General features: G+C 44.5%; 1 protein-coding gene across 3 annotated transcripts in view; it reads left to right on the top strand.

The window, feature by feature from the left end:
• The window catches only part of LOC121535393 (receptor-type tyrosine-protein phosphatase F), a 419,130-nt gene extending 395,369 nt beyond the window's left edge, over window positions 1-23,761 (top strand). For all 3 annotated transcript variants that reach the window (XM_045205947.1, XM_045205949.1, XM_045205948.1), the window contains 6 exons: window positions 637-815; window positions 7,523-7,649; window positions 7,755-7,880; window positions 14,855-15,009; window positions 19,226-19,361; window positions 22,018-23,761. In XM_045205947.1, the coding sequence (XP_045061882.1) occupies window positions 637-815; window positions 7,523-7,649; window positions 7,755-7,880; window positions 14,855-15,009; window positions 19,226-19,361; window positions 22,018-22,086 (792 nt within the window). In that variant the 3' untranslated portion in view covers window positions 22,087-23,761. The remainder of the gene's footprint in view (window positions 1-636; window positions 816-7,522; window positions 7,650-7,754; window positions 7,881-14,854; window positions 15,010-19,225; window positions 19,362-22,017) is intronic.
• The last annotated feature ends 2,314 nt before the right edge of the window (window positions 23,762-26,075 follow it).

Below are 26,075 nucleotides of genomic sequence, written 5' to 3'. Positions count from 1 at the left end.
TCTTCCTTCTCTCTCCTCTCCTCCTCCTCTCTCCCCTCCTCCATCTCTCTCCCCCTCCATCTCTCTCCTCTCCTCCTCCTCTCTCCCTCCTCCATCTCTCTCCCCCCCCCCTTTTCTCTCCCCTCCTCCTCCTCTCTCCCCTCCTCCTTCTCTCTCCTCTCCTCCTCCTCTCTCCCCTCCTCCATCTCTCTCCCCTCCTCCTTCTCACTCCCCTCTCCTCTCTCTCCCCTCCTCCTTCTCTCCCTCCTCCTTCTCCTCCTCTCTCCCCTCCTCCTTCTCTCTCCTCTCCTCCTCCTCTCTCCTCCTCCATCTCTCTCCCCTCCTCCTTCTCTCTCCCCTCCTCCTTCTCTCTCCTCCTCCTCTCTCCCCTCCTCTCTCCCCTCCTCCTTCTCTCTCCCCTCTTCCTTCTCTCTCCTCTCCTCCTCCTCTCTCCCCTCCTCCTCCTCTCTCCCCTCCTCCATCTCTCCCCTCCTCCTCCTCTCTCCTCTCCTCCTTCTCTCTCCCCTCCTCCTCCTCTCCTCCTCCTCTCTCCCCTCCTCCATCTCTCTCCCCTCCTCCATTTCTCTCCCCTCCTCTCTCATGTTCTCTCCCTTCCTCCTGTTCTCCTCCCCTTCTTATTTCCTCCCTCGCTCACAGAGACTGGCCAACTCCAAAGCCCACACCTCCAGGTTCATCAGTGCCAACCTGCCCTGCAATAAGTTCAAGAACCGGCTGGTGAACATCATGCCCTTCGAGTCGACACGCGTGTGTCTGCAGCCTATCAGAGGAGTGGAGGGGTCTGACTACATCAACGCCAGCTGCATCGACGGCTACAGGTTAGGAGGAGAAGCAGCTATAATTGTGTGAATTGATTTAGGAATCATTATAGACACGGGGAGAATCTCATTTGCATTGACTTGATTCCTTGCTTCCTCTCTCCTTAGAGGGGAGGGACCCTTTAACATTCTCACCCAATGGGTTTTGAGAAGGACGCGAGGAATCAAGTCAATGCAGTTGAGATTCACTGACTGTCTTGGGTAGCTGGGTCAGACTAGGGTGGGCCAAACCTGTCTCCTTCTGTCAGCTCTTTCTTCACACACTGTGGCCCTCCGGGACTGGATCAGTCCAATCAATGTGTCCATCCATCCTCAGACGTCTCTGTCTCAGACATCCCTGGGTGTTGATTAACCGCTCCATGTTGAAACCATGACCTGTCCTGACATGGCCTGTTAGCTTATAAGGCTACGAGCCTTTCTAAGAGGACAGAGATTAAATGTGGCCTCATACAGTGGAGAGATGGAGAGATGGGGAGAGAGATGGAGGAGTAGAGAGGGAGAGATGGAGAGAGATGGAGGAGTAGAGAGGGAGAGATGGAGAGAGAGATGGAGGAGGAGAGAGGGAGAGAGATGGAGGAGGAGAGAGGGAGAGAGATGGAGGAGGAGAGAGGGAGAGATGGGGAGAGAGATGGAGGAGTAGAGAGGGAGAGATGGAGGAGGAGAGAGGGAGAGATGGGGAGAGAGATGGAGGAGTAGAGAGGGAGAGATGGGGAGAGAGATGGAGGAATAGAGAGGGAGAGATGGGGAGAGAGATGGAGGAATAGAGAGGGAGAGATGGGGAGAGATGGAGGAGTAGAGAGGGAGAGATGGGGAGAGATGGAGGAGTAGAGAGGGAGAGATGGGGAGAGAGATGGAGGAGTAGAGAGGGAGAGATGGGGAGAGATGGAGGAGTAGAGAGGGAGAGAGATGGAGGAGAGATGGAGGAGTAGAGAGGGAGAGATGGGGAGAGAGATGGAGGAGAGATGGAGGAGAGATGGAGGAGGAGAGAGGGAGAGATGGGGAGAGATGGAGGAGTAGAGAGGGAGAGATGGGGAGAGAGATGGAGGAGAGATGGAGAAGGAGAGAGGGAGAGATGAGGAGAGATGGAGGAGTAGAGAGGGAGAGATGGGGAGAGAGATGGAGGAGGAGAGAGGGAGAGATGGAGGAGTAGAGAGGGAGAGATGGGGAGAGAGATGGAGGAGAGATGGAGGAGAGATGGAGGAGGAGAGAGGGAGAGATGGGGAGAGATGGAGGAGTAGAGAGGGAGAGATGGGGAGAGAGATGGAGGAATAGAGAGGGAGAGATGGAGGAGGAGAGAGGGAGAGATGGGGAGAGAGATGGAGGAGGAGAGAGGGAGAGATGGGGAGAGAGATGGAGGAGTAGAGAGGGAGAGATGGGGAGAGAGATGGAGGAGTAGAGAGGGAGAGATGGGGAGAGAGATGGGGGAGAGATGGGGAGAGATGGGGAGAGAGATGGAGGAGTAGAGAGGGAGAGATGGGGAGAGATGGAGGAGGAGAGAGGGAGAGAGATGGAGGAGAGATGGAGAGAGATGGAGGAGTAGAGAGGGAGAGATGGGGAGAGAGATGGAGGAGTAGAGAGGGAGAGATGGGGAGAGAGATGGAGGAGGAGAGAGGGAGAGATGGGGAGAGATGGAGGAGTAGAGAGGGAGAGAGATGGAGGAGAGATGGAGGAGAGATGGAGGAGAGATGGAGGAGGAGAGAGGGAGAGATGGAGGAGGAGAGAGGGAGAGATGGGGAGAGAGATGGAGGAGGAGAGAGGGAGAGATGGGGAGAGAGATGGAGGAATAGAGAGGGAGAGATGGGGAGAGAGATGGAGGAATAGAGAGGGAGAGATGGGGAGAGAGATGGGGAGAGATGGGGAGAGAGATGGAGGAGTAGAGAGGGAGAGATGGGGAGAGAGATGGAGGAATAGAGAGGGAGAGATGGGGAGAGAGATGGAGGAGTAGAGAGGGAGAGATGGGGAGAGAGATGGAGGAGGAGAGAGAGAGGGAGAGAGATGGAGGAGGAGAGAGGGAGAGAGATGGAGGAGGAGAGAGGGAGAGATGGGGAGAGAGATGGAGGAGTAGAGAGGGAGAGATGGGGAGAGAGATGGGGAGAGATGGGGAGAGATGGAGGAGGAGAGAGGGAGAGATGGAGGAGGAGAGAGGGAGAGAGATGGAGGAGGAGAGAGGGAGAGATGGAGGAGTAGAGAGGGAGAGATGGGGAGAGAGATGGAGGAGTAGAGAGGGAGAGATGGGGAGAGAGATGGAGGAGGAGAGAGGGAGAGAGATGGAGGAGGAGAGAGGGAGAGATGGAGGAGGAGAGAGGGAGAGATGGAGGAGGAGAGAGGGAGAGATGGAGAGAGAGATGGAGGAGTAGAGAGGGAGAGATGGGGAGAGAGATGGAGGAGGAGAGAGGGAGAGATGGAGGAGGAGAGAGGGAGAGATGGAGAGAGAGATGGAGGAGTAAAGAGGGAGAGATGGAGGAGTAGAGAGGGAGAGATGGGGAGAGAGATGGAGGAGGAGAGAGGGAGAGATGGGGAGAGAGATGGAGGAGGAGAGAGGGAGAGATGGGGAGAGAGATGGAGGAGGAGAGAGGGAGAGATGGGGAGAGAGATGGAGGAGTAGAGAGGGAGAGATGGAGGAGGAGAGAGGGAGAGAGATGGAGGAGGAGAGAGGGAGATATGGGGAGAGAGATGGAGGAGGAGAGAGGGAGAGATGGAGAGAGAGATGGAGGAGTAGAGAGGATAAGAGAAGACAGGAAAGGAGAAAAGAGGAGAAGAGAGGAGAGGAGGATTGTGAGCATGATGTCATGCGGTCCATACAGGGAGGGAGGCCTTCCTCCTCTGCATTCATCCCATCAACTTGAACACAGACTGTTCAGTGTTAATGAAACCCGTTCCCCAGAGACCCAGACTGTTTTGTCACTATGTAAATACCTTAATGACAACCGCTCTCATTAACAACAAGGTAACTGTAAGTGGCTCTGGATAAGAGCGTCTGGTAAATGACTAAAATGTAAATGTTAAATGTGTGTGTGTGTGTGTGTGTGTGTGTGTGTGTGTGTTTGTGTGCGTGTGTGTGTGTGTGTTAATGAAGCATTTACTAGATGGATATTTTCTCTCTCTGGCTGCTATTCCTTGAGTCTTCAGCTGCTCAGCACAGGGACCTGCAGTTGTTGTTGTCATTGTTGTTATTGTTATTGTTGTTGTTAATGTTGTTATTGTTGTTATTAATGTTGTTAATGTTGTTGTTAATGTTGTTATTGTTGTTATTGTTGTTGTTAATGTTGTTATTGTTGTTGTTAATGTTGTTATTGTTGTTGTTAATGTTGTTATTGTTGTTGTTAATGTTGTTATTGTTGTTGTTAATGTTGTTATTGTTGTGTGCGGCAGCAGCAGTATTTAGTCATTAAGCCTCGTTTAAACCAGGCAGAAATAGCACCTCTCGTGCTTCTCTGACTGAGCCTGCAGGAAAAGATTAGAGGCCGACGGATAAATAGCTTGACCGATATTATTGGCCGATATTAGCCTTTCACATAAATATTTGTATGTGTCTTTATTCCACAGATAAAGCGCCGATATTATATACATAGAATAAACAAATAGATCTACTCATTTATTTTGGATTTCCAATGGTTGCCTGAGGAGTGTAATGTACATTCTGTAAGAAAACATCGTCTTAATGAACAGCTAGCTTGTGCTTGGTTTCTGTAAGAAAACATCGTCTTAATGAACAGCTAGCTTGTGCTTGGTTTCTGTAAGAAAACATCGTCTTAATGAACAGCTAGCTTGTGCTTGGTTTCTGTAAGAAAACATCGCCTTAATGAACAGCTAGCTTGTGCTTGGTTTCTGTAAGAAAACATCGTCTTAATGAACAGCTAGCTTGTGCTTGGTTTCTGTAAGAAAACATCGTCTTAATGAACAGCTAGCTTGTGCTTGGTTTCTGTAAGAAAACATCGTCTTAATGAACAGCTAGCTTGTGCTTGGTTTCTGTAAGAAAACATCGTCTTAATGAACAGCTAGCTTGTGCTTGGTTTCTGTAAGAAAACATCGTCTTAATGAACAGCTAACTTGTGCTTGTCACAACACACTCTCAATCCTAGGTTGCCACAAAGTGTTTGTTTACATGACCTTTGACTGTTGTAAACACTGTAGTAAATCTAGTCAAGACAAATGCTGACACCTAGTGGTGGCCTCGCCTGGCCTTGCTGCTATTCCAGTTTCAACTGTTCTGCCTGCGGCTACGAAACCCCTACCTGTCCCAGACCTGCTGTTTTCAACTCTAAATGATCGGCTATGAAAAGCCAACTGAGAGACCTGAGCCCTAGGACCATACGTCGGGACTACCGGCCGTGGTGACTCCTTGCTGTCCCCAGTCCGCCTGGCCTTGCTGCTATTCCAGTTTAAACTGTTCTGCCTGCGGTTATGGAACCCCTACCTGTCCCAGACCTGCTGTTTTAAACTCTAATGATCGGCTATGAAAAGCCAACTGAGATTTATTCCTGATTATTATTTGACCATGCTTGTCACTTATGAACATTTTTGAACATCTTGGCATGGTTCTGTTATAATCTCCACCCGGCACAGCCAGAAGAGGACTGGCCACCCCTCATAGCCTGGTTCCTCTCTAGGTTTCTTCCTAGGTTTTGCCTTTCTAGGGAGTTTTTCCTAGCCACCGTGCTTCTTCACCTGCATTACTAGCTGTTTGGGGTTTTAGGCTGGGTTTCTGTACAGCACTTCGAGATATTAGCTGATGTAAGAAGGGCTATATAAAATAAAATTGATTGATTGATTACGAACGGCATGTTACTGCTTACTTGTGAACAGTGCAGTTTCAGATTGACTTTGAGACAAAGTTGAATTCGTTCAGCCAGCAACCCCTTGTGGTGGTTTAGCGCAAACACTTATTGTCCACTGCCATAGATAGACACGTCTTTAAGTTGTCCCTAAGAAGGTACACTAAACAAGTTTTGTATTTACTGTCGTATTTTTTTCATTTACATTTTAGTAATTTAGCAGACGCTCTTATCCAGAGCGACTTACAGGAGCAATTAGGGTTAAGTGCCTTGCTCAAGGGCACATCAACAGATCTTTCACCTAGTCGGCTCGGGGATTAGAACCAGCGACCTTTCGGTTACTGGCACAACGCTTTTAACCACTAAGCTACCTGCCGCCTTTATAGAGGATATACTGTAGTTGCTTTTTGGTGGATGTCCTATAAACCACAAATAAAACTTTCTTAAATAATGTTCATTTCAATATTTTGTTAAGAAATCATCATTTAGATTATCTGTTAATCCTTTGGAGCACAATTTGTGTAAAAAAATAAAGGTACGATTTTTTAATCCCCCTCATTTATTGGCAGATATATTGGTAATCGGTGACTTCTGCCTCCCTAAAATTGGTATCGGTATCGGACCCCAAAATCTCATATCGGTCAGGCTCTAGAAAAGACACTTCGATATCTAGAAAAGACACTTAGATAATGATGAGGGTAGACATCTCAGAGTGTAGAAGACTTGAAGGGGGGGGGGTCTGTTTGTCTCTCTCTGTCTGTCTGTCTGTCTGTCTGTGTGTGTCTGTCAGTCTTGTCTGTGTGTCTGTCTGTGTGTCTGCGTGTGTGTGTCTATCTGTGTGTCTGTCTGTGTGTGTGTGTGTGTGAGAGTCTGCGTGTGTGTGTGTGTGTGTGTGTGTGTGTGTGTGTGTGTGTGTGTGTGTGTGTGTCTTATTCAGATAATGGCAGACTGTGTTCTACTCTCCTTTGAACACCCCAGTGGAGAAAGACAAAGAGACTGGCTGCATCCCAATCCCAAATGGCACCCTATTCCCTATACAGTGCACTTTTGACCCAAAAATGGGCCCTGGTGAAAATGGGCCCTGGTCAAAAATGGGCCCTGGTCAAAAATGGGCCCCGGTCAAAATGGGCCCTGGTCAAAATGGGCCTCGGTCAAAATGGGCCCATAATGGGCCCCGGTCAAAAGTAGTGCACTAAATATAGGATGCCATTTGGGACACAGACCAGTCTCCTATTATGTACTCTGATGACCAGCAGGTCTAGAGTGCTTCTTCTTTCTCCTCTCGCCACGCTCTACCAACTGAGCTACAGGGGACACTCCTCTCCTCTCCTCTCCTCTCCTCTCCTCTCCTCTCCTCTCCTCTCCTCTCCTCTCCTCTCCCTCCTCTCCTCTCCTCTCCTCTCCTCTCCTCTCCTCTCCTCTCCTCTCCTCTCCTCTCCTCTCCTCTCCTCTCCCTATTCCCACTTCTTTCCTCTTACCCTCATTTCCTCTCCACTCCTCTTTCCCCTCTGCTCTCCTCTCATCCCACTCTCCTCTGCTCTGCTCTGTCGTTCTGTTCCTTTATTTGTGTGAGGAGTGGGGCCCAGAGCATCACTCTAATGTCATGGTTACACATTATTGCCTAGCCTGCAGCACCTTCATTAGTTGTTCACCCGTGGCGCTCTCTCTCTCTCTCTCTCTCTCTCGCTCTCTGTGCGTGTGTGTGAGTGCGTGCGTGTGTGTGTGTGTGAGTGCGTGCGTGTGTGTGTGTGTGAGTGCATGTGTGTGTGCTTGTCCGTTCATGCGTGTGAGTACGTGTGTGTGGTTCAGCAGGTTTCATCCTGTTTTGCATGGCACTCTACTGCCACCTATAGCCAGTCAGCGGAACTTGTCAGTTGAGTTAGTTGTGTGTGTGTTTGCTGTCCTGATGTTCTCTCTCCTGTCTCTCTCCAGACAACAGAAGGGGTACTTGGCCACCCAGGGCCCTCTGGCTGAAACTACTGAAGACTTCTGGAGGATGCTGTGGGAACATAACTCTACCATCGTAGTGATGCTCACCAAACTCAGAGAGATGGGACGGGTAAGATGAACACAGATACAGTACACAATCACACACACACACACACACACAATCACACACACACACGCCACCCTGTTCTAACCCTGGTTGTCTATCCCCCTACAGGAGAAGTGTCACCAGTACTGGCCAGCGGAGCGCTCAGCCAGGTACCAGTACTTTGTGGTGGACCCCATGGCCGAGTACAACATGCCTCAGTACATCCTCAGAGAGTTCAAAGTCACCGACGCCAGGGTGAGTGTACCGTGTGAACCTGTGAGATACCGACGCCAGGGTGAGTGTACCGCGTGAACCTGTGAGATACCGACGCCAGGGTGAGTGTACCGCGTGAACCTGTGAGATACCGACGCCAGGGTGAGTGTACCGCGTGAACCGGTGAGATACCGACGCCAGGGTGAGTGTACCGCGTGAACCTGTGAGATACCGACGCCAGGGTGAGTGTACCGCGTGAACCTGTGAGATACCGACGCCAGGGTGAGTGTACCGCGTGAACCTGTGAGATACCGACACCAGGGTGAGTGTACCGCGTGAACCTGTGAGATACCGACGCCAGGGTGAGTGTACCGCGTGAACCTGTGAGATACCGACGCCAGGGTGAGTGTACCGCGTGAACCTGTGAGATACCGACGCCAGGGTGAGTGTACCGCGTGAACCTGTGAGATACCGACGCCAGGGTGAGTGTACCGCGTGAACCTGTGAGTCACCGACGCCAGGGTGAGTGTACCGCGTGAACCTGTGAGATACCGACGCCAGGGTGAGTGTACCGCGTGAACCTGTGAGATACCGACGCCAGGGTGAGTGTACCGCGTGAACCTGTGAGATACCGACGCCAGGGTGAGTGTACCGCGTGAACCTGTGAGATACCGACGCCAGGGTGAGTGTACCGCGTGAACCTGTGAGATACCGACGCCAGGGTGAGTGTACCGCGTGAACCTGTGAGATACCGACGCCAGGGTGAGTGTACCGCGTGAACCTGTGAGTCACCGACGCCAGGGTGAGTGTACCGCGTGAACCTGTGAGATACCGACGCCAGGGTGAGTGTACCGCGTGAACCTGTGAGATACCGACGCCAGGGTGAGTGTACCGCGTGAACCTGTGAGATACCGACGCCAGGGTGAGTGTACCGCGTGAACCTGTGAGATGTCCTGTGATGCAGAGGTTTCTCTGGTCTAAATCCTGAGATGGGAAGAAGGGAGTGAGTGAGTGAGTGAGTTAGTTAATGAGAGGGAAAGTGAGTGGGTGAGTTAATGAGAGGGGAGAGTGAGTGGGTGAGTTCATGAGAGGGAGAGTGAGTGAGAGAGTTAATGAGAGGGAGAGTGAGTGATTGAGTTACTGAGAGGGAGCGTAAGTGAGTGACTGAGTTAATTAGAGGGAGAGTGAGTGAGTGAGTTAATGAGAGGGAGAGTGAGTGAGTGAGTTAATGAGAGGGAGAGTGAGTGAGTGAGTTAATGAGAGGGAGAGTGAATGGGTAAGTTAATGAGAGGGTTGACCTGCTTCTGTTTTGTGGGTGGCACTGTGTGCTGTTTTCGATGGATGGGTCCTGGCCTCTCGGGGGGCCTAGGGATCCGGTGGGATGGGGGTGGTCTGCCGATCACTGGGATGACAACCCAACTTGGGATGGGGAGGGGCTTTAGCGGAGGGAATAGTGGAGAACAATTGGAGGGTTACTTAGCAATGCAAATATAATGGAACAGCTATATGGACACTCAATCACTATGGTATTTTTTATTGGTAAATTTACAAACATATATTATAATAAATAGACTTGAAACTTGTATCTCATTATGGTGTATGGTGAAATAAGTATAGCCAGTTATAATTGTAATGGCTTAGCAGATAATAATAAGAACAATATTTACAGTGACTTGCAAAAGTATTCATCCCCCTTGGCGTTTTTCCTATTTTGTTGCATTACAACCTGTAATTTAAATATATTTTTAATTTGGATTTAATGTAATGGACGTACACAAAATAGTCTAAATTGGTGAAGTGAAATAAAAAAAATAACTTGTTTCAAAAAATTCTGGAAAATAAAGAACGGAAAGGTGGTGCGTGCATATGTCACCCCCTTTGCTATGAAGCCCCTAAATAAGATCTGGTGCAACCAATTACCTTCAGAAGTCACATAATTAGTTAAATAATGTCCACCTGTGTGCAATCTAAGTGTCAGATGATCTGTCACATGATCTCAGTATATATACACCTGTTCTGAAAGGCCCCAGAGTCTGCAACTCCACTAAGCAAGGGGCACCACCAAGCAAGTGGCACCATGAAGACCAAGGAGCTCTCCAAACAGGTCAGGGACAAAGTTGTTGAGAAGTACAGATCAGGGTTGGGTTATAAAAACATATCAGAAACTTTGAACATCCCACGGAGCACCATTAAATCCATTATTTAAAAAAATTGAAAGAATATGGCACCACAACAAACCTGTCTTATTTCTTGTTTGTTTCAACAACAACAAAAAATATTTTGCATCTTCAAAGTGGTAGGCATGTTGTGTAAATCAAATGATACAAACCCCCCCAAAAATCCATTTTAATTTCAGGTTGTAAGGCAACAAAATAGGAAAAATGCCAAGGGGGGTGAATACTTTCGCAAGCCACTTTATATGGCTCCAGGAGAAGGAATATAATATATATTGTTTACAGGAAACGCATTCGACAATTCGAGATGAAGTTGTGTGGAAAAAGGACTGGAGGGGCGAAATATACTTCTCCCATGGGCAAAGAAACTCAAAAGGGGTGATGATATGAATTAACATTAATTCCGATCCAAATGTGCAAATTCTCCAAACAGATCCGCAAGGATGATTTTAAATATGTTATTGGACCATAAACAGATATGGCTCATTAACCTTTACGCACCAAATAATGATAATCCACACTTCTTTGACAATATATATAATAAATTATCAACCCTGCAAGCAATTCAAGACTATGTTATTATGGTGGGAGATTATAATACTGTTTTAAATAGCTCAATGGACCGTAAAGGAAATCACACTACAAACTATCACCCTCATGCTCTTAAGGAAATCATGAATGTCATGGATACATTAGAACTACCTCTCACTTTCAGTTATTTAAAAGGAAATCAACTCCCAAATATCACTATTTCTAAAACAAGCCATAGAAAGTTGGTTGCATTTTCAATTTAATCCTCCAGAAACGACAGAACAAATAATGCAACAAATATTGTGGTTAAACTCAAATATACGAATTGATGAAAAAAAACATTATTTTTTAAATAAAAAAAGGTATAATCTTTGTAAATGATATCATAGGTAGGACTGGTGGAGTTATGTCGCACATGCAGCTAACAAAAACATATGGAAATGTCTGCTCTACCCAAAATGATAACCAAATAATTGCAGCATTACCGCAAAAATGGAAGAGGAAAGAGGAAGGGGGGAAAAAGTAAGGAACTTATCTGCTGGTTCAGAACTTTTGTGAAACATCACAGTACAGTTGAAAAATATATGGCAAAAATAAATCCAATATGGATGGTGTTAAGAGATAGATGGGAGGTGTTTGAATGGAGCTGAAGGATGGGACTAATAACAACAACTAATAACAACAAGATAACTAGTGTAAGACATGCTGTGTCCATAATGTGGTCCTCTGTAGCTCAGCTGGTAGAGCACGGCGCTTGTAACACCAAGGTAGTGGGTTCAATCCCCGGGACCACCCATACACAAAAATGTATGCACGCATGACTGTAAGTCGCTTTGGATAAAAGCGTCTGCTAAATGGCATATTATTATTATTATTATAATAAGTATATAGGTCATAGGTTGAGAGCTTTTGTGAAAGAGCACAGTTAGAAAGATATGGCATATAGAAGGAAACCGGATGGACATCATGAAAATTATCGGAGAGGTTGAGGGTAGAGGAAGTTCAGGAGTAAAAACAAACAAAATATAATTATTGTAAAATTGACTGTGTCCATAAAATGTATATAGTATGTATAAGCTGGAAGTAGAGGCCTAAGCATTGTTGTTCACTAGTTTACTCCAATTAGGGAAGGGGTCGTGGGGTTGGAAAGTAATAAAGGGAAATATATATTTTTTAAAGGATATGTATATATGTATGTATATATATTTATATGTGTGTGTATATGTATGTATATGTGTGTGTATATGTATGTATATGTGTGTGTGTGTATATATATATATATATATATTTGGGAGAAAAAATACATATGGGGGATTGAAAGTGATGCAGACAATTACATTGATGGAAGTTATAATCTACAGTGAGGGAAAAAAGTATTTGATCCCCTGCTGATTTTGTACGTTTGCCCACTGACAAAGACATGATCAGTCTATAATTTTAATGGTAGGTTTATTTGAACAGTGAGAGACAGAATAACAACAAAAACATCCAGAAAAACGCATGTCAAAAATGTTATAAATTGATTTTGCATTTTAATGAGGGAAATAAGTATTTGACCCCTCTGCAAAACATGACTTAGTACTTGGTGGCAAAACCCTTGTTGGCAATCACAGAGGTCAGACGTTCCTTGAAGTTGGCCACCAGGTTTGCACACATCTCAGGAGGGATTTTGTTCCACTCCTCTTTGCAGATCTTCTCCGAGTCATTAAGGTTTCAAGGCTGACGTTTGGCAACTCGAACCTTCAGCTCCCTCCACAGATTTTCTATGGGATTAAGGTCTGGAGACTGGCTAGGCCACTCCAGGACCTTAATGTGCTTCTTCTTGAGCCACTCCTTTGTTGCCTTGGCCGTGTGTTTTGGGTCATTGTCATGCTGGAATACCCATCCATGACCCATTTTCAATGCCCTGGCTGAGGGAAGGAGGTTCTCACCCAAAATTTGACAGTACATGGCCCCGTCCATCGTCCCTTTGATGCGGGGAAGTTGTCCTGTCCATTTAGCAGAAAAACACCCCCAAAGCATAATGTTTCCACCTCCATGTTTGACAGTGGGGATGGTGTTCTTGGGATCATAGGCAGCATTAATCCTCCTCCAAACACGGCGAGTTGAGTTGATGCCAAAGAGATCGATTTTGGTCTCATCTGACCACAACACTTTCACCCAGTTCTCCTCTGAATCATTCAGATGTTCATTAGCAAACTTCAGACGGGCCTGTATATGTGCTTTCTTGAGCAGGGGGACCTTGCGGGCGCTGCAGGATTTCAGTCCTTCACGGCGTAGTGTGTTACCAATTGTCTGCTAAATGATGTAAATGTAAATGTTTTCTTGGTGACTATGGTCCCAGCTGCCTTGAGATCATTGACAAGATCCTCCCGTGTAGTTCTGGGCTGATTCCTCACCGTTCTCATGATCATTGCAACTCCACGAGGTGAGATCTTGCATGGAGCCCCAGGCCGAGGGAGATTGACAGTTCTTTTGTGTTTCTTCCATTTGCGAATAGTCACACCAACTGTTGTCACCTTCTCACCAAGCTGCTTTGCGATGGTCTTGTAGCCCATTCAAGCCTTGTGAAGGTCTACAATCTTGTCCCTGACATCCTTGGAGAGCTCTTTGGTCTTGGCCATGGTGGAGAGTTTGGAATCTGATTGATTGATTGCTTCTGTGGACAGGTGTCTTTTATACAGGTAACAAGCTGAGATTAGGAGCACTCCCTTTAAGAGTGTGCTCCTAATCTTAGCTCGTTACCTGTATAAAAGACATCTGGGAGCCAGAAATCTTTCTGATTGAGAGGGGGTCAAATACATATTTCCCTCATTAAAATGCAAATCAATTTATAACATTTTTGACATGCGTTTTTCTGGATTTATTTGTTGTTATTCTGTCTCTCACTGTTCAAATAAACCTACCATTAAAATTATAGACTGATCATTTCTTTGTCAGTGGGCAAACGTACAAAATCAGCAGGGGATCAAATACTTTTTTCCCTCACTGCATCTGCAATATTAAAGCTGATCTACCCCCTTTTCCTCATCAGTCTAAAATGATTCTTAGAGATACTTCACCAACTGCTTCTCTAACATACTCCCTCCTATTGGTTCCCTCTCGACTACCGCTCTAACATACTCCCTCCTATTGGTTCCCTCTCGACTACCACTCTAACATACTCCCTCCTATTGGTTCCCTCTCGACTACCACTCTAACATACTCCCTCCTATTGGTTCCCTCTCGACTACCACTCTAACATACTCCCTCCTATTGGTTCCCTCTCGACTACCACTCTAACATACTCCCTCCTATTGGTTCCCTCTCAACTACCACTCTAACATACTCCCTCCTATTGGTTCCCTCTCAACTACCACTCTAACATACTCCCTCCTATTGGTTCCCTCTCGACTACCGCTCTAACATACTCCCTCCTATTGGTATTTGTATTTGTATTTATTAAGGATCCACTTTAGTTCCTGCCAAGGCAGCAGCTACTCTTCCTGGGGTTTATTATGGATCCCCATTAGTTCCTGCCAAGGCAGCAGCTACTCTTCCTGGGGTTTATTATGGATCCCCTTTAGTTCCTGCCAAGGCAGCAGCTACTCTTCCTGGGGTTTATTATGGATCCCCATTAGTTCCTGCCAAGGCAGCAGCTACTCTTCCTGGGATCCAGCAAAATTAAGGCAGTTATACAATTTTAAAAACATTACAGAAAACAAACAGAATGTACAACATATTAAGTGTGTTCCCTCAGGCCCCTACTCTACTACCACATATCTACAACACAAAATCCATGTGTACGTGTGTGTATAGTGTGTATGTTATCATGTGTGTTTGTATGCATGTGTCTGTGCCTATGTTTGTGTTGCTTCACAGTCCCCGCTGGTCCGTAAGGTGTATTTTTATCTGGGGTTTTTATCACATTTTACTGCTTGCATGAGTTACTTGATGTGGAATAGAGTTCCATGTAGTCATGGCTCTATGTAGTACTGTGCACCTCCCATAGTCTGTTCTGGACTTGGGGACTGTAGTCTTGTGGGGTATGCATGGGTGGCCAAGCTGTGTGCCAGTAGTTCAAACAGACAGCTCGGTACATTCAACATGTCAATACCTCTCACAAATACAAGTAGTGATGAAGTCAATCTCTCCTCCACTTTGAGCCAGGAGAGATTGACATGCATATTATTAATGTTAGCTCTCTGTGTACATCCAAGGGCCAGCTGTGCTGCCCTGTTCTGAGCCAATTGCAATTTTGGCACCTGACCATATGACTGGTTCCATCTCGACTACCGCTCTAACATACTCTCCTCCTATTGGTTCCTTTAGGATGGCCAATCCAGGACGATCCGCCAATTCCAGTTCACTGATTGGCCAGAACAAGGAGTGCCAAAAACCGGGGAAGGGTTCATCGATTTCATTGGCCAAGTGCATAAAACCAAGGAGCAGTTTGGACAGGACGGACCAATCACTGTTCACTGCAGGTAATGAGACTTGGCTGAATAGCCAGTAATGACATGGCAAAATGGTGATTACGCAATAGATGACTGGTGTGTTGCTTTTGGATGAATTAAAACAAGAATCACTAGGCACCATTTGGTACCGGGTATTTACTATAAAGGAGGATACTAGGCCTGGGCATACCGTAGGCATACCGTAGGCATACCGTGGGCATATCGTGGGCATACCGTAGGCATACCGTAGGCATACCGTGGGCATACCGTAGGCATACCGTAGGCATACCGTGGGCATACCGTAGGCATACCATAGGCATACCGTGGGCATACCGTAGGCATACCGTGGGCATACCGTAGGCATACCATAGGTATAACGTATACTGGGGTATTTGGAAATAGCCATGGGATGATTTTTCAATACCGTCAAAACAATTTATTTGAAGTTTTTCAATACATTTGGATATTTGTAGCTACTTTTTAAGTAAATACCTGCAGTCAACTTGTGCAATACGTTAAGAGATAAAGCAGATTGCGTTCTTCATTTCAGCTGTCACATTATTTTACATTATGAAGCTTACCGTAGTTCCCCAGAACAGTTGACCCAGTCACGTGTTTGTTTGTAAATAGCACAACAGGAGAAAGCTGGAGTTGGTGAGTCCATAGTGTTCTATATCTATCAGTGAGTCTCTGCTGGTGAGTCCATAGTGTTCTATATCTATCAGTGAGTCTCTGCTGGTGAGTCCATCGTGTTCTATATCTATCAGTGAGTCTCTGCTGGTGAGTCCATAGTGTTCTATATCTATCAGTGAGTCTCTGCTGGTGAGTCCATAGTGTTCTATATCTATCAGTGAGTCTCTGCTGGTGAGTCCATAGTGTTCTATATCTATCAGTGAGTCCATAGTGTTCTATATCTATCAGTGAGTCTCTGCTGGTGAGTCCATAGCGTTCTATATCTATCAGTGAGTCCATAGTGTTCTATATCTATCAGTGAGTCCATAGTGTTCTATATCTATCAGTGAGTCCATAGCGTTCTATATCTATCAGTGAGTCTCTGCTGGTGAGTCCATAGCGTTCTATATCTATCAGTGAGTCCATAGTGTTCTATATCTATCAGTGAGTCTCTGCTGGTGAGTCCATAGTGTTCTATATCTATCAGTGAGTCCATAGCGTTCTATATCTATCAGTGAGTCTCTGCTGGTGAGTCCATAGCGTTCTATATCTATCAGTGAGTCCATAGTGTTCTATATCTATCAGTGAGTCTCTGCTGGTGAGTCCATAGTGTACTATATCTATCAGTGAGTCTCTGCTGGTGAGTCCATAGCGTTCTATATCTATCAGTGAGTCCATAGTGTTCTATATCTATCAGTGAGTCTCTGCTGGTGAGTCCATAGTGTTCTATATATATCAGTGAGTCCATAGTGTTCTATATCTATCAGTGAGTCCATAGTGTTCTATATCTATCAGTGAGTCCATAGTGTTCTATATCTATCAGTGAGTCTCTGCTGGTGAGTCCATAGTGTTCTATATCTATCAGTGAGTCCATAGTGTTCTATATCTATCAGTGAGTCTCTGCTGGTGAGTCCATAGTGTTCTATATCTATCAGTGAGTCTCTGCTGGTGAGTCCATAGTGTTCTATATCTATCAGTGAGTCTCTGCTGGTGAGTCCATAGCGTTCTATATCTATCAGTGAGTCTCTGCTGGTGAGTCCATAGTGTTCTATATCTATCAGTGAGTCTCTGCTGGTGAGTCCATAGCGTTCTATATCTATCAGTGAGTCCATAGTGTTCTATATTCTATCAGTGAGTCTCTGCTGGTGAGTCCATAGCGTTCTATATCTATCAGTGAGTCCATAGCGTTCTATATCTATCAGTGAGTCTCTGCTGGTGAGTCCATAGTGTTCTATATCTATCTGTGAGTCTCTGCTGGTGAGTCCATAGTGTTCTATATCTATCAGTGAGTCTCTGCTGGTGAGTCCATAGTGTTCTATATCTATCAGTGAGTCTCTGGTAGAGAGTCCATAGCGTTCTATATCTATCAGTGAGTCCATAGTGTTCTATATCTATCAGTGAGTCTCTGCTGGTGAGTCCATAGTGTTCTATATCTATCAGTGAGTCTCTGGTAGAGAGTCCATAGCGTTCTATATCTATCAGTGAGTCTCTGCTGGTGAGTCCATAGTGTTCTATATCTATCAGTGAGTCTCTGTTGGTGAGTCCATAGTGTTCTATATCTATCAGTGAGTCCATAGTGTTCTATATCTATCAGTGAGTCTCTGCTGGTGAGTCCATAGTGTTCTATATCTATCAGTGAGTCTCTGCTGGTGAGTCCATAGTGTTCTATATCTATCAGTGAGTCTCTGGTAGAGAGTCCATAGCGTTCTATATCTATCAGTGAGTCTCTGCTGGTGAGTCCATAGTGTTCTATATCTATCAGTGAGTCTCTGCTGGTGAGTCCATAGTGTTCTATATCTATCAGTGAGTCTCTGCTGGTGAGTCCATAGTGTTCTATATCTATCAGTGAGTCCATAGTGTTCTATATCTATCAGTGAGTCTCTGCTGGTGAGTCCATAGTGTTCTATATCTATCAGTGAGTCCATAGTGTTCTATATCTATCAGTGAGTCCATAGTGTTCTATATCTATCAGTGAGTCTCTGCTGGTGAGTCCATAGTGTTCTATATCTATCAGTGAGTCCATAGTGTTCTATATCTATCAGTGAGTCCATAGTGTTCTATATCTATCAGTGAGTCTCTGCTGGTGAGTCCATAGTGTTCTATATCTATCAGTGAGTCCATAGTGTTCTATATCTATCAGTGAGTCTCTGCTGGTGAGTCCATAGTGTTCTATATCTATCAGTGAGTCCATAGTGTTCTATATCTATCAGTGAGTCCATAGTGTGCTATATCTATCAGTGAGTCTCTGCTGGTGAGTCCATAGTGTTCTATATCTATCAGTGAGTCTCTGCTGGTGAGTCCATAGTGTTCTATATCTATCAGTGAGTCCATAGTGTTCTATATCTATCAGTGAGTCCATAGTGTTCTATATCTATCAGTGAGTCTCTGCTGGTGAGTCCATAGCGTTCTATATCTATCAGTGAGTCTCTGCTGGTGAGTCCATAGTGTTATATATCTATCAGTGAGTCTCTGCTGGTGAGTCCATAGTGTTCTATATCTATCAGTGAGTCTCTGCTGGTGAGTCCATAGTGTTCTATATCTATCAGTGAGTCTCTGCTGGTGAGTCCATAGTGTTCTATATCTATCAGTGAGTCTCTGGTAGAGAGTCCATAGCGTTCTATATCTATCAGTGAGTCTCTGCTGGTGAGTCCATAGTGTTCTATATCTATCAGTGAGTCTCTGTTGGTGAGTCCATAGTGTTCTATATCTATCAGTGAGTCTCTGCTGGTGAGTCCATAGTGTTCTATATCTATCAGTGAGTCCATAGTGTTCTATATCTATCAGTGAGTCCATAGTGTTCTATATCTATCAGTGAGTCCATAGTGTTCTATATCTATCAGTGAGTCTCTGTTGGTGAGTCCATAGTGTTCTATATCTATCAGTGAGTCTCTGGTAGAGAGTCCATAGTGTTCTATATCTATCAGTGAGTCCATAGTGTTCTATATCTATCAGTGAGTCCATAGTGTTCTATATCTATCAGTGAGTCCATAGTGTTCTATATCTATCAGTGAGTCCATAGTGTTCTATATCTATCAGTGAGTCCATAGTGTTCTATATCTATCAGTGAGTCCATAGTGTTCTATATCTATCAGTGAGTCTCTGTTGGTGAGTCCATAGTGTTCTATATCTATCAGTGAGTCTCTGTTGGTGAGTCCATAGTGTTCTATATCTATCAGTGAGTCTCTGCTGGTGAGTCCATAGTGTTCTATATCTATCAGTGAGTCCATAGTGTTCTATATCTATCAGTGAGTCTCTGCTGGTGAGTCCATAGTGTTCTATATCTATCAGTGAGTCTCTGCTGGTGAGTCCATAGCGTTCTATATCTATCAGTGAGTCTCTGTCGTGCGGTGCACATGAGGTGATGAAGTTACAGTTGTATGCAATTCACTACTAAATGTTCGCCATCAGATATCTTATAATGGTTTTCTTTGTGTTATCCTGCTAATACCGTAAATCCCGGGATGGCAGAAGAACGGTGTGACGGTATGAAAATCTGGATACCGCCCCAAGCCTATGGGCTACCGTGCATACTCTGTAAGGTGTGTAACGTGTGTGTGTTCCTCCTCTTCCTCAGTGCTGGGGTGGGCAGGACAGGAGTCTTCATCACTCTGAGTATCGTGTTGGAGAGGATGAGGTACGAAGGGGTGGTGGACCTCTTCCAGACCGTCAAGACGCTACGGACCCAGAGACCTGCCATGGTGCAGACAGAGGTACGGACAGCTGTACTGGACTGTTGTTGTCTTCCATTGTTGGAGAGTGGAATGGAGGAAATGCTCCTCGACGACAAATCAAAAAGGATTCCAAGGCAGACTGTAGAACTCAAACAGCACCTCTCAATAGAAAGGGTTCATAACTCTAGCAGCACTTCTCAATAGAAAGGGTTCAAAACTAGCAGCACCTCTCAATAGAAAGGGTTCATAACTCAAGCAGCACTTCTCAATAGAAAGGGTTCATAACTAGCAGCACCTCTCAATAGAAAGGGTTCATAACTCAAGCAGCACCTCTCAATAGAAAGGGTTCATAACTAACAGCACCTCTCAATAGAAAGGGTTCATAACTCAAGCAGCACCTCTCAATAGAAAGGGTTCATAACTAACAGCACCTCTCAATAGAAAGGGTTCATAACTCCAGCAGCACTTCTCAATAGAAAGGGTTCATAACTCTAGCAGCACCTCTCAATAGAAAGGGTTCATAACTCAAGCAGCACCTCTCAATAAAAAGGGTTAATAACTCTAGCAGCACTTCTCAATAGAAAGGGTTCATAACTAGCAGCATCTCTCAATAGAAAGGGTTCATAACTCAAGCAGCACCTCTCAATAGAAAGGGTTCATAACTCAAGCAGCACTTCTCAATAGAAAGGGTTCATAACTAGCAGCACCTCTCAATAGAAAGGGTTCGTAACTCAAGCAGCACCTCTCAATAGAAAGGGTTCATAACTCTAGCAGCACTTCTCAATAGAAAGGGTTCATAACTCAAGCAGCACCTCTCAATAGAAAGGGTTCATAACTCTAGCAGCACTTCTCAATAGATAGGGTTCATAACTCAAGCAGCACCTCTCAATAGAAAGGGTTCATAACTCAAGCAGCACTTCTCAATAGAAAGGGTTCATAACTCAAGCAGCACTTCTCAATAGAAAGGGTTCATAACTTAAGCAGCACCTCTCAATAGAAAGGGTTCATAACTAGCAGCACCTCTCAATAGAAAGGGTTCATAACTCTAGCAGCACCTCTCAATAGAAAGGGTTCATAACTAGCAGCACCTCTCAATAGAAAGGGTTCATAACTCAAGCAGCACTTCTCAATAGAAAGGGTTCATAACTCAAGCAGCACTTCTCAATAGAAAGGGTTCATAACTTAAGCAGCACCTCTCAATAGAAAGGGTTCATAACTAGCAGCACCTCTCAATAGAAAGGGTTCATAACTCTAGCAGCACCTCTCAATAGAAAGGGTTCATAACTAGCAGCACCTCTCAATAGAAAGGGTTCATAACTCAAGCAGCACTTCTCAATAGCAAGGGTTCATAACTTAAGCAGCACCTCTCAATAGAAAGGGTTCATAACTAGCAGCACCTCTCAATAGAAAGGGTTCATAACTAGCAGCACCTCTCAATAGAAAGGGTTCATAAATCAAGCAGCACCTCTCAATAGAAAGGGTTCATAACTAGCAGCACCTCTCAATAGAAAGGGTTCATAACTCAAGCAGCACCTCTCAATAGAAAGGGTTCATAACTAGCAGCACCTCTCAATAGAAAGGGTTCATAACTCTAGCAGCACCTCTCAATAGAAAGGGTTCATAACTCTAGCAGCACCTCTCAATAGAAAGGGTTCATAACTAGCAGCACTTCTCAATAGAAAGGGTTCATAACTCTAGCAGCACCTCTCAATAGAAATGGTTCATAACTCTAGCAGCACCTCTCAATAGAAAGGGTTCATAACTCTAGCAGCACCTCTCAATAGAAAGGGTTCATAACTAGCAGCACCTCTCAATAGAAAGGGTTCATAACTAGCAGCACCTCTCAATAGAAAAGGTTCATAACTCAAGCAGCACCTCTCAATAGAAAGGGTTCATAACTATAGCAGCACCTCTCAATAGAAAGGGTTCATAACTAGCAGCACCTCTCAATAGAAAGGGTTCATAACTCTAGCAGCACCTCTCAATAGAAAGGGTTCATAACTCTAGCAGCACCTCTCAATAGAAAGGTTTCATAAATCTAGCAGCACCTCTCAATAGAAAGGGTTCATAACTCTAGCAGCACCTCTCAATAGAAAGGTTTCATAAATCTAGCAGCACCTCTCAATAGAAAGGGTTCATAACTCTAGCAGCACCTCTCAATAGAAAGGGTTCATAACTAGCAGCACTTCTCAATAGAAAGGGTTCATAACTCTAGCAGCACCTCTCAATAGAAAGGGTTCATAACTCTAGCAGCACCTCTCAATAGAAAGGGTTCATAACTCTAGCAGCACCTCTCAATAGAAAGGGTTCATAACTAGCAGCACCTCTCAATAGAAAGGGTTCATAACTAGCAGCACCTCTCAATAGAACAGGTTCATAACTCAAGCAGCACCTCTCAATAGAAAGGGTTCATAACTCTAGCAGCACCTCTCAATAGAAAGGTTTCATAAATCTAGCAGCACCTCTCAATAGAAAGGGTTCATAACTCAAGCAGCACCTCTCAATAGAAAGGGTTCATAACTAGCAGCACCTCTCAATAGAAAGGGTTCATAACTCAAGCAGCACCTCTCAATAGAAAGGGTTCATAACTCTAGCAGCACCTCTCAATAGAAAGGGTTAAAAACATACAATAATGTAATGCTGCATCATAGATAGAAAGATATGATTGACTGACTGATGCGTTTTCTCTCTCTAGGACCAGTATCAGCTGTGCTACAGGGCAGCTTTGGAGTACCTGGGGAGCTTTGACCACTATGCAACGTAACCACTCTGAGCTGAGCAGCCTCTGGCATGGCACTGAATGTCCCATCTCAGCCACCGTACCTGTATCAACCCACCTGACCTGACCCTGCCATAGCTACCCTATCACAGGGGAGGAGGGAGGTGCCACTGTCACCTAGCGACGGATTCAACCAATCCCAGAGGTCTACTACTCGGATAAAAAAAAATAAAAAAAACACCCTAAAGATTTCTTTAAAAAACAAACAAGAAACAATACCATGACGACGACAACTTTTCATATGGGAGCAGGCGACAGTTCTGACTGAGTTCTGGTTTCTGTTCTCCTTTAGTCAACGGCTGCTGGTAGCACTAAGATTATTATTATTTTATTATCATTATTATGAATAATATTCTTCTTATTATTTAGTTAATCATTTTTTATTTTTTAAATAATTGTTTTAATAACATCAGACATTTATTTTGTCTTAATGACTTAACTGGGGCTCAGCATTTTAGTTTTTCCACCATAATCGGTATGTTTTTATTTTAGTTTTTAAAAAATGTTCTAGCTTATTTTAGGGACCTGTATTTTTTACTCCCTAGACACGAATACAGGATAGCCACTGTTTGTTCTCTGAGGCTACTGACAGTTTTGTCTTTGTATCAAGATTTTATTGTTTATTATTCTCATACATTTTTTAGTCTTATTCGTTTTAAAACGGAGCGAGATTAACTAAGATGATAAGCCTTTTCACTTTGCTGTTTCTTTGTAAAACGTAGGAGAAAAAGTACAAAATTATTCAAAAGCATACACCAACCGCCTCGATGCAGGTACTATATATAAACCACAGTAGCTAGCGAAAAACGTGAAATCAACTAACGCCAACTAAATCAGCATTGTACAGAAACTCAAAGAGCACATGATGATTTCAACAACAGAGAGAAGCCTTGAAGGCATTGAGGCCTTCAATAACCAGAGAATGAATCTGGAGACCAACGGACGAACAGACTTTTATACCCAACAGAGAAGTTGAACTTGAGAATCAACTCCTGAATCTCTGTATGAATCATATTTGTGCCCCTCCACGTTCCTTGGTTCCCAGCGAGCTGATTGGTCAGTCCGCTGCCTGGGGGTTGGAACATAGGGACTGCTGGAGCAGCGCCTCATGGTGGTGGAGAGAGGAGTAGCAGCCACTAACACTGGCTCCCCTGTACAGAATACTACCATTACTACCGGAGGGACAGAGACAAACCCTCTGCACCCTCCAACCGCCCTGCTATTATTTTATACAGAAATATAAATGATAAATATATATATATAATTATGATTGATTATATATATGTACAATTATACATAGATATATACTGCAGCTTCAAACTATATTGTTAAAACGATTCACTCTCTTGATGTACCGGCATAGAGGAAAGTAAAGAGAGAGAGAGATAGAAAGAGAGAGAGAAAGTTAGTGTCTGTATCTACTGTGCTACCATAGCAACCTGACAGCTAGGAGTTGGGATCAGTTCCATTTTCAATCCAGTCATTTTCAGGGAGTGAATTCAATTCATGAATCAAAAATCATTCATTTAGCTGTAATTCGATTCATTTAGCTGTAATCGACTTTATTGAAACTGGAATTGACCCAAACCTTACGGAAAGATAGATAGATAGATAGATAGATAGATAGATAGATAGATAGATAGATAGATAGATAGATAGATAGATAGATAGATAGCAGGTTATCGTTCTGTTAAAGAGAGTGAGAGAGGTGGAGATGTGTAGTTCTGTTAAAGAGAGGTGGAGAGATGAACAGCACAACCCCAACTGAGGACCACTCCCCAGCCTGCGTCGGCCGGCCAGCCAGCGAGCCAGCCGCCATCACGCCACTCAAGCACATCTTTACCCACAAGGCCGCAGGGCACGACAGGACTGAGTCTGACATGCTGGCTGGAATAAGCCACAATGTTCATTTATACCTTGTGAATGCTTAGTGCTGTAGGGGTTTGATCTGTTGTATTACACAGTCTGTTTTATATTTGTTGATTAAAGAACTGGAATTTAAAAAAAGATGTTGCTGGAAAAAAAAAACTCTAATAAAGTTGAATAATTGTTTTTTTGTACAAATTCCTTTGTTTGTGATGTTTTCTGTCTCCCTCTCATTAAAGAATTATTTGCCCTATTGTTATTGCGACAAATATGACTCACATTTCACAGGAAAGTGTCTAAATACTGTGTAACTATGGATCACTAAAAATAGGGTCATTCCACCTCAAAACGCACAAGAAACAGGATTTCGACACCCCCATCATCTCAGATTGTTCTGAAATTGTTTTGTTGTTGGTAACAGATACAGTACGATTAGTATTCCTGAAACATTATTTTGTTGAAATATAATTTTGATCTCTGAGAAATTAAAGCTAATCGATTGCACCCAAATGCAAATCAGGACAAACTGTTGTCACGCCTACTATCGCACCCTCTCTCCACCGCTCGACGTCCCCGTCTACTAACCACCGTTCCTGGCAACCATTATTATTACTATTATATGTCAAAAATGTTATAAATTGATTTGCATTTTAATGAGGGAAATATGTATTTGACCCCTCTGCAAAACATTACTTAGTACTTGGTGGCAAAACCCTTGTTGGCAATCACAGAGGTCAGACATTTATTTTAGTTGGCCACCAGGTTTGCACACATCTCAGGAGGGATTTTGTCCCACTCCTCTTTGCAGATTTTCTCCAAGTCATTAAGGTTTCGAGGCTGACGTTTGGCAACTCGAACCTTCCGCTCCCTCCACAGATTTTCTATGGGATTAAGGTCTGGAGACTGGCTAGGCCACTCCAGGACCTTAATGTGCTTCTTCTTGAGCCACTCCTTTGTTGCCTTGGCCGTGTGTTTTGGGTCATTGTCATGCTGGAATACCCATCCACTACCCATTTTCAATGCCCTGGCTGAGGGAAGGAGGTTCTCACCCAAGATTTGACGGTACATGGCCCCATCCATTGTCCCTTTGATGCGGTGAAGTTGTCCTGTCCCCTTAGCAGAAAAACACCCCCAAAGCATAATGTTTCCACCTCCATGTTTGACGGTGGGGATGGTATTCTTGGGGTCATAGGCAGCATTCCTCCTCCTCCAAACACAGCGAGTTGAGTTGATGGCAAAGAGCTCCATTTTGGTCTCATCTGACCACAACACTTTCACCCAGTTCTCCTCCGAATCATTCAGATGTTCATTGGCGAACTTCAGACGGGCCTGTATATGTGCTTTCTTGAGCAGGGGGACCTTGCGGGCGCTGCTGGATTTCAGTCCTTCACGGCGTAGTGTGTTACCAATTGTTTTCTTGGTGACTATGGTCCTAGCTGCCTTGAGATCATTGACAAGATCCTCCCGTGTAGTTCTGGGCTGATACCTCACCATTCTCATGATCATTGCAACTCCACGAGGTGAGATCTTGCATGTAGTCCCAGGCCGAGGGAGATTGACAGTTATTTTGTGTTTCTTCCATTTGCGAATAATCGCACCAACTGTTGTCACCTTCTCACCAAGCTGCTTGGCGATGGTCTTGTAGCCCATTCAAGCCTTGTGAAGGTCTACAATCTTGTCCCTGACATCCTTGGAGAGCTCTTTGGTCTTGGCCATGGTGGAGAGTTTGGAATCTGATTGATTGATTGCTTCTGTGGACAGGTGTCTTTTATACAGGTAACAAGCTGAGATTAGGAGCACTCCCTTTAAGAGTGTGCTCCTAATCTCAGCTCGTTACCTGTATAAAAGACACCTGGGAGCCAGAAATCTTTCTGATTGAGAGGGGGTCAAATACTTATTTCCCTCATTAAAATGCAAATCAATTTCTAACATTTTTGACATGCTTTTTTTCTGGATTTTTGTTGTTGTTATTCTGTTTCTCAATGTTCAAATAAACCTACCATTAAAATTATAGACAGATCATGTCTTTGTCAGTGGACAAACGTACAAAATCAGCAGGGGATCAAATACTTTTTTCCCTCACTGTAGGTGTTCTTAATGTTTTTTGC

Source organism: Coregonus clupeaformis, chromosome 21 (assembly GCF_020615455.1).
Source record: "Coregonus clupeaformis isolate EN_2021a chromosome 21, ASM2061545v1, whole genome shotgun sequence".
Taxonomy (NCBI): domain Eukaryota; kingdom Metazoa; phylum Chordata; class Actinopteri; order Salmoniformes; family Salmonidae; genus Coregonus; species Coregonus clupeaformis.
Note: the sequence above shows the minus strand (reverse complement) of the source record. Positions and strands in the feature narration are given on the sequence as shown.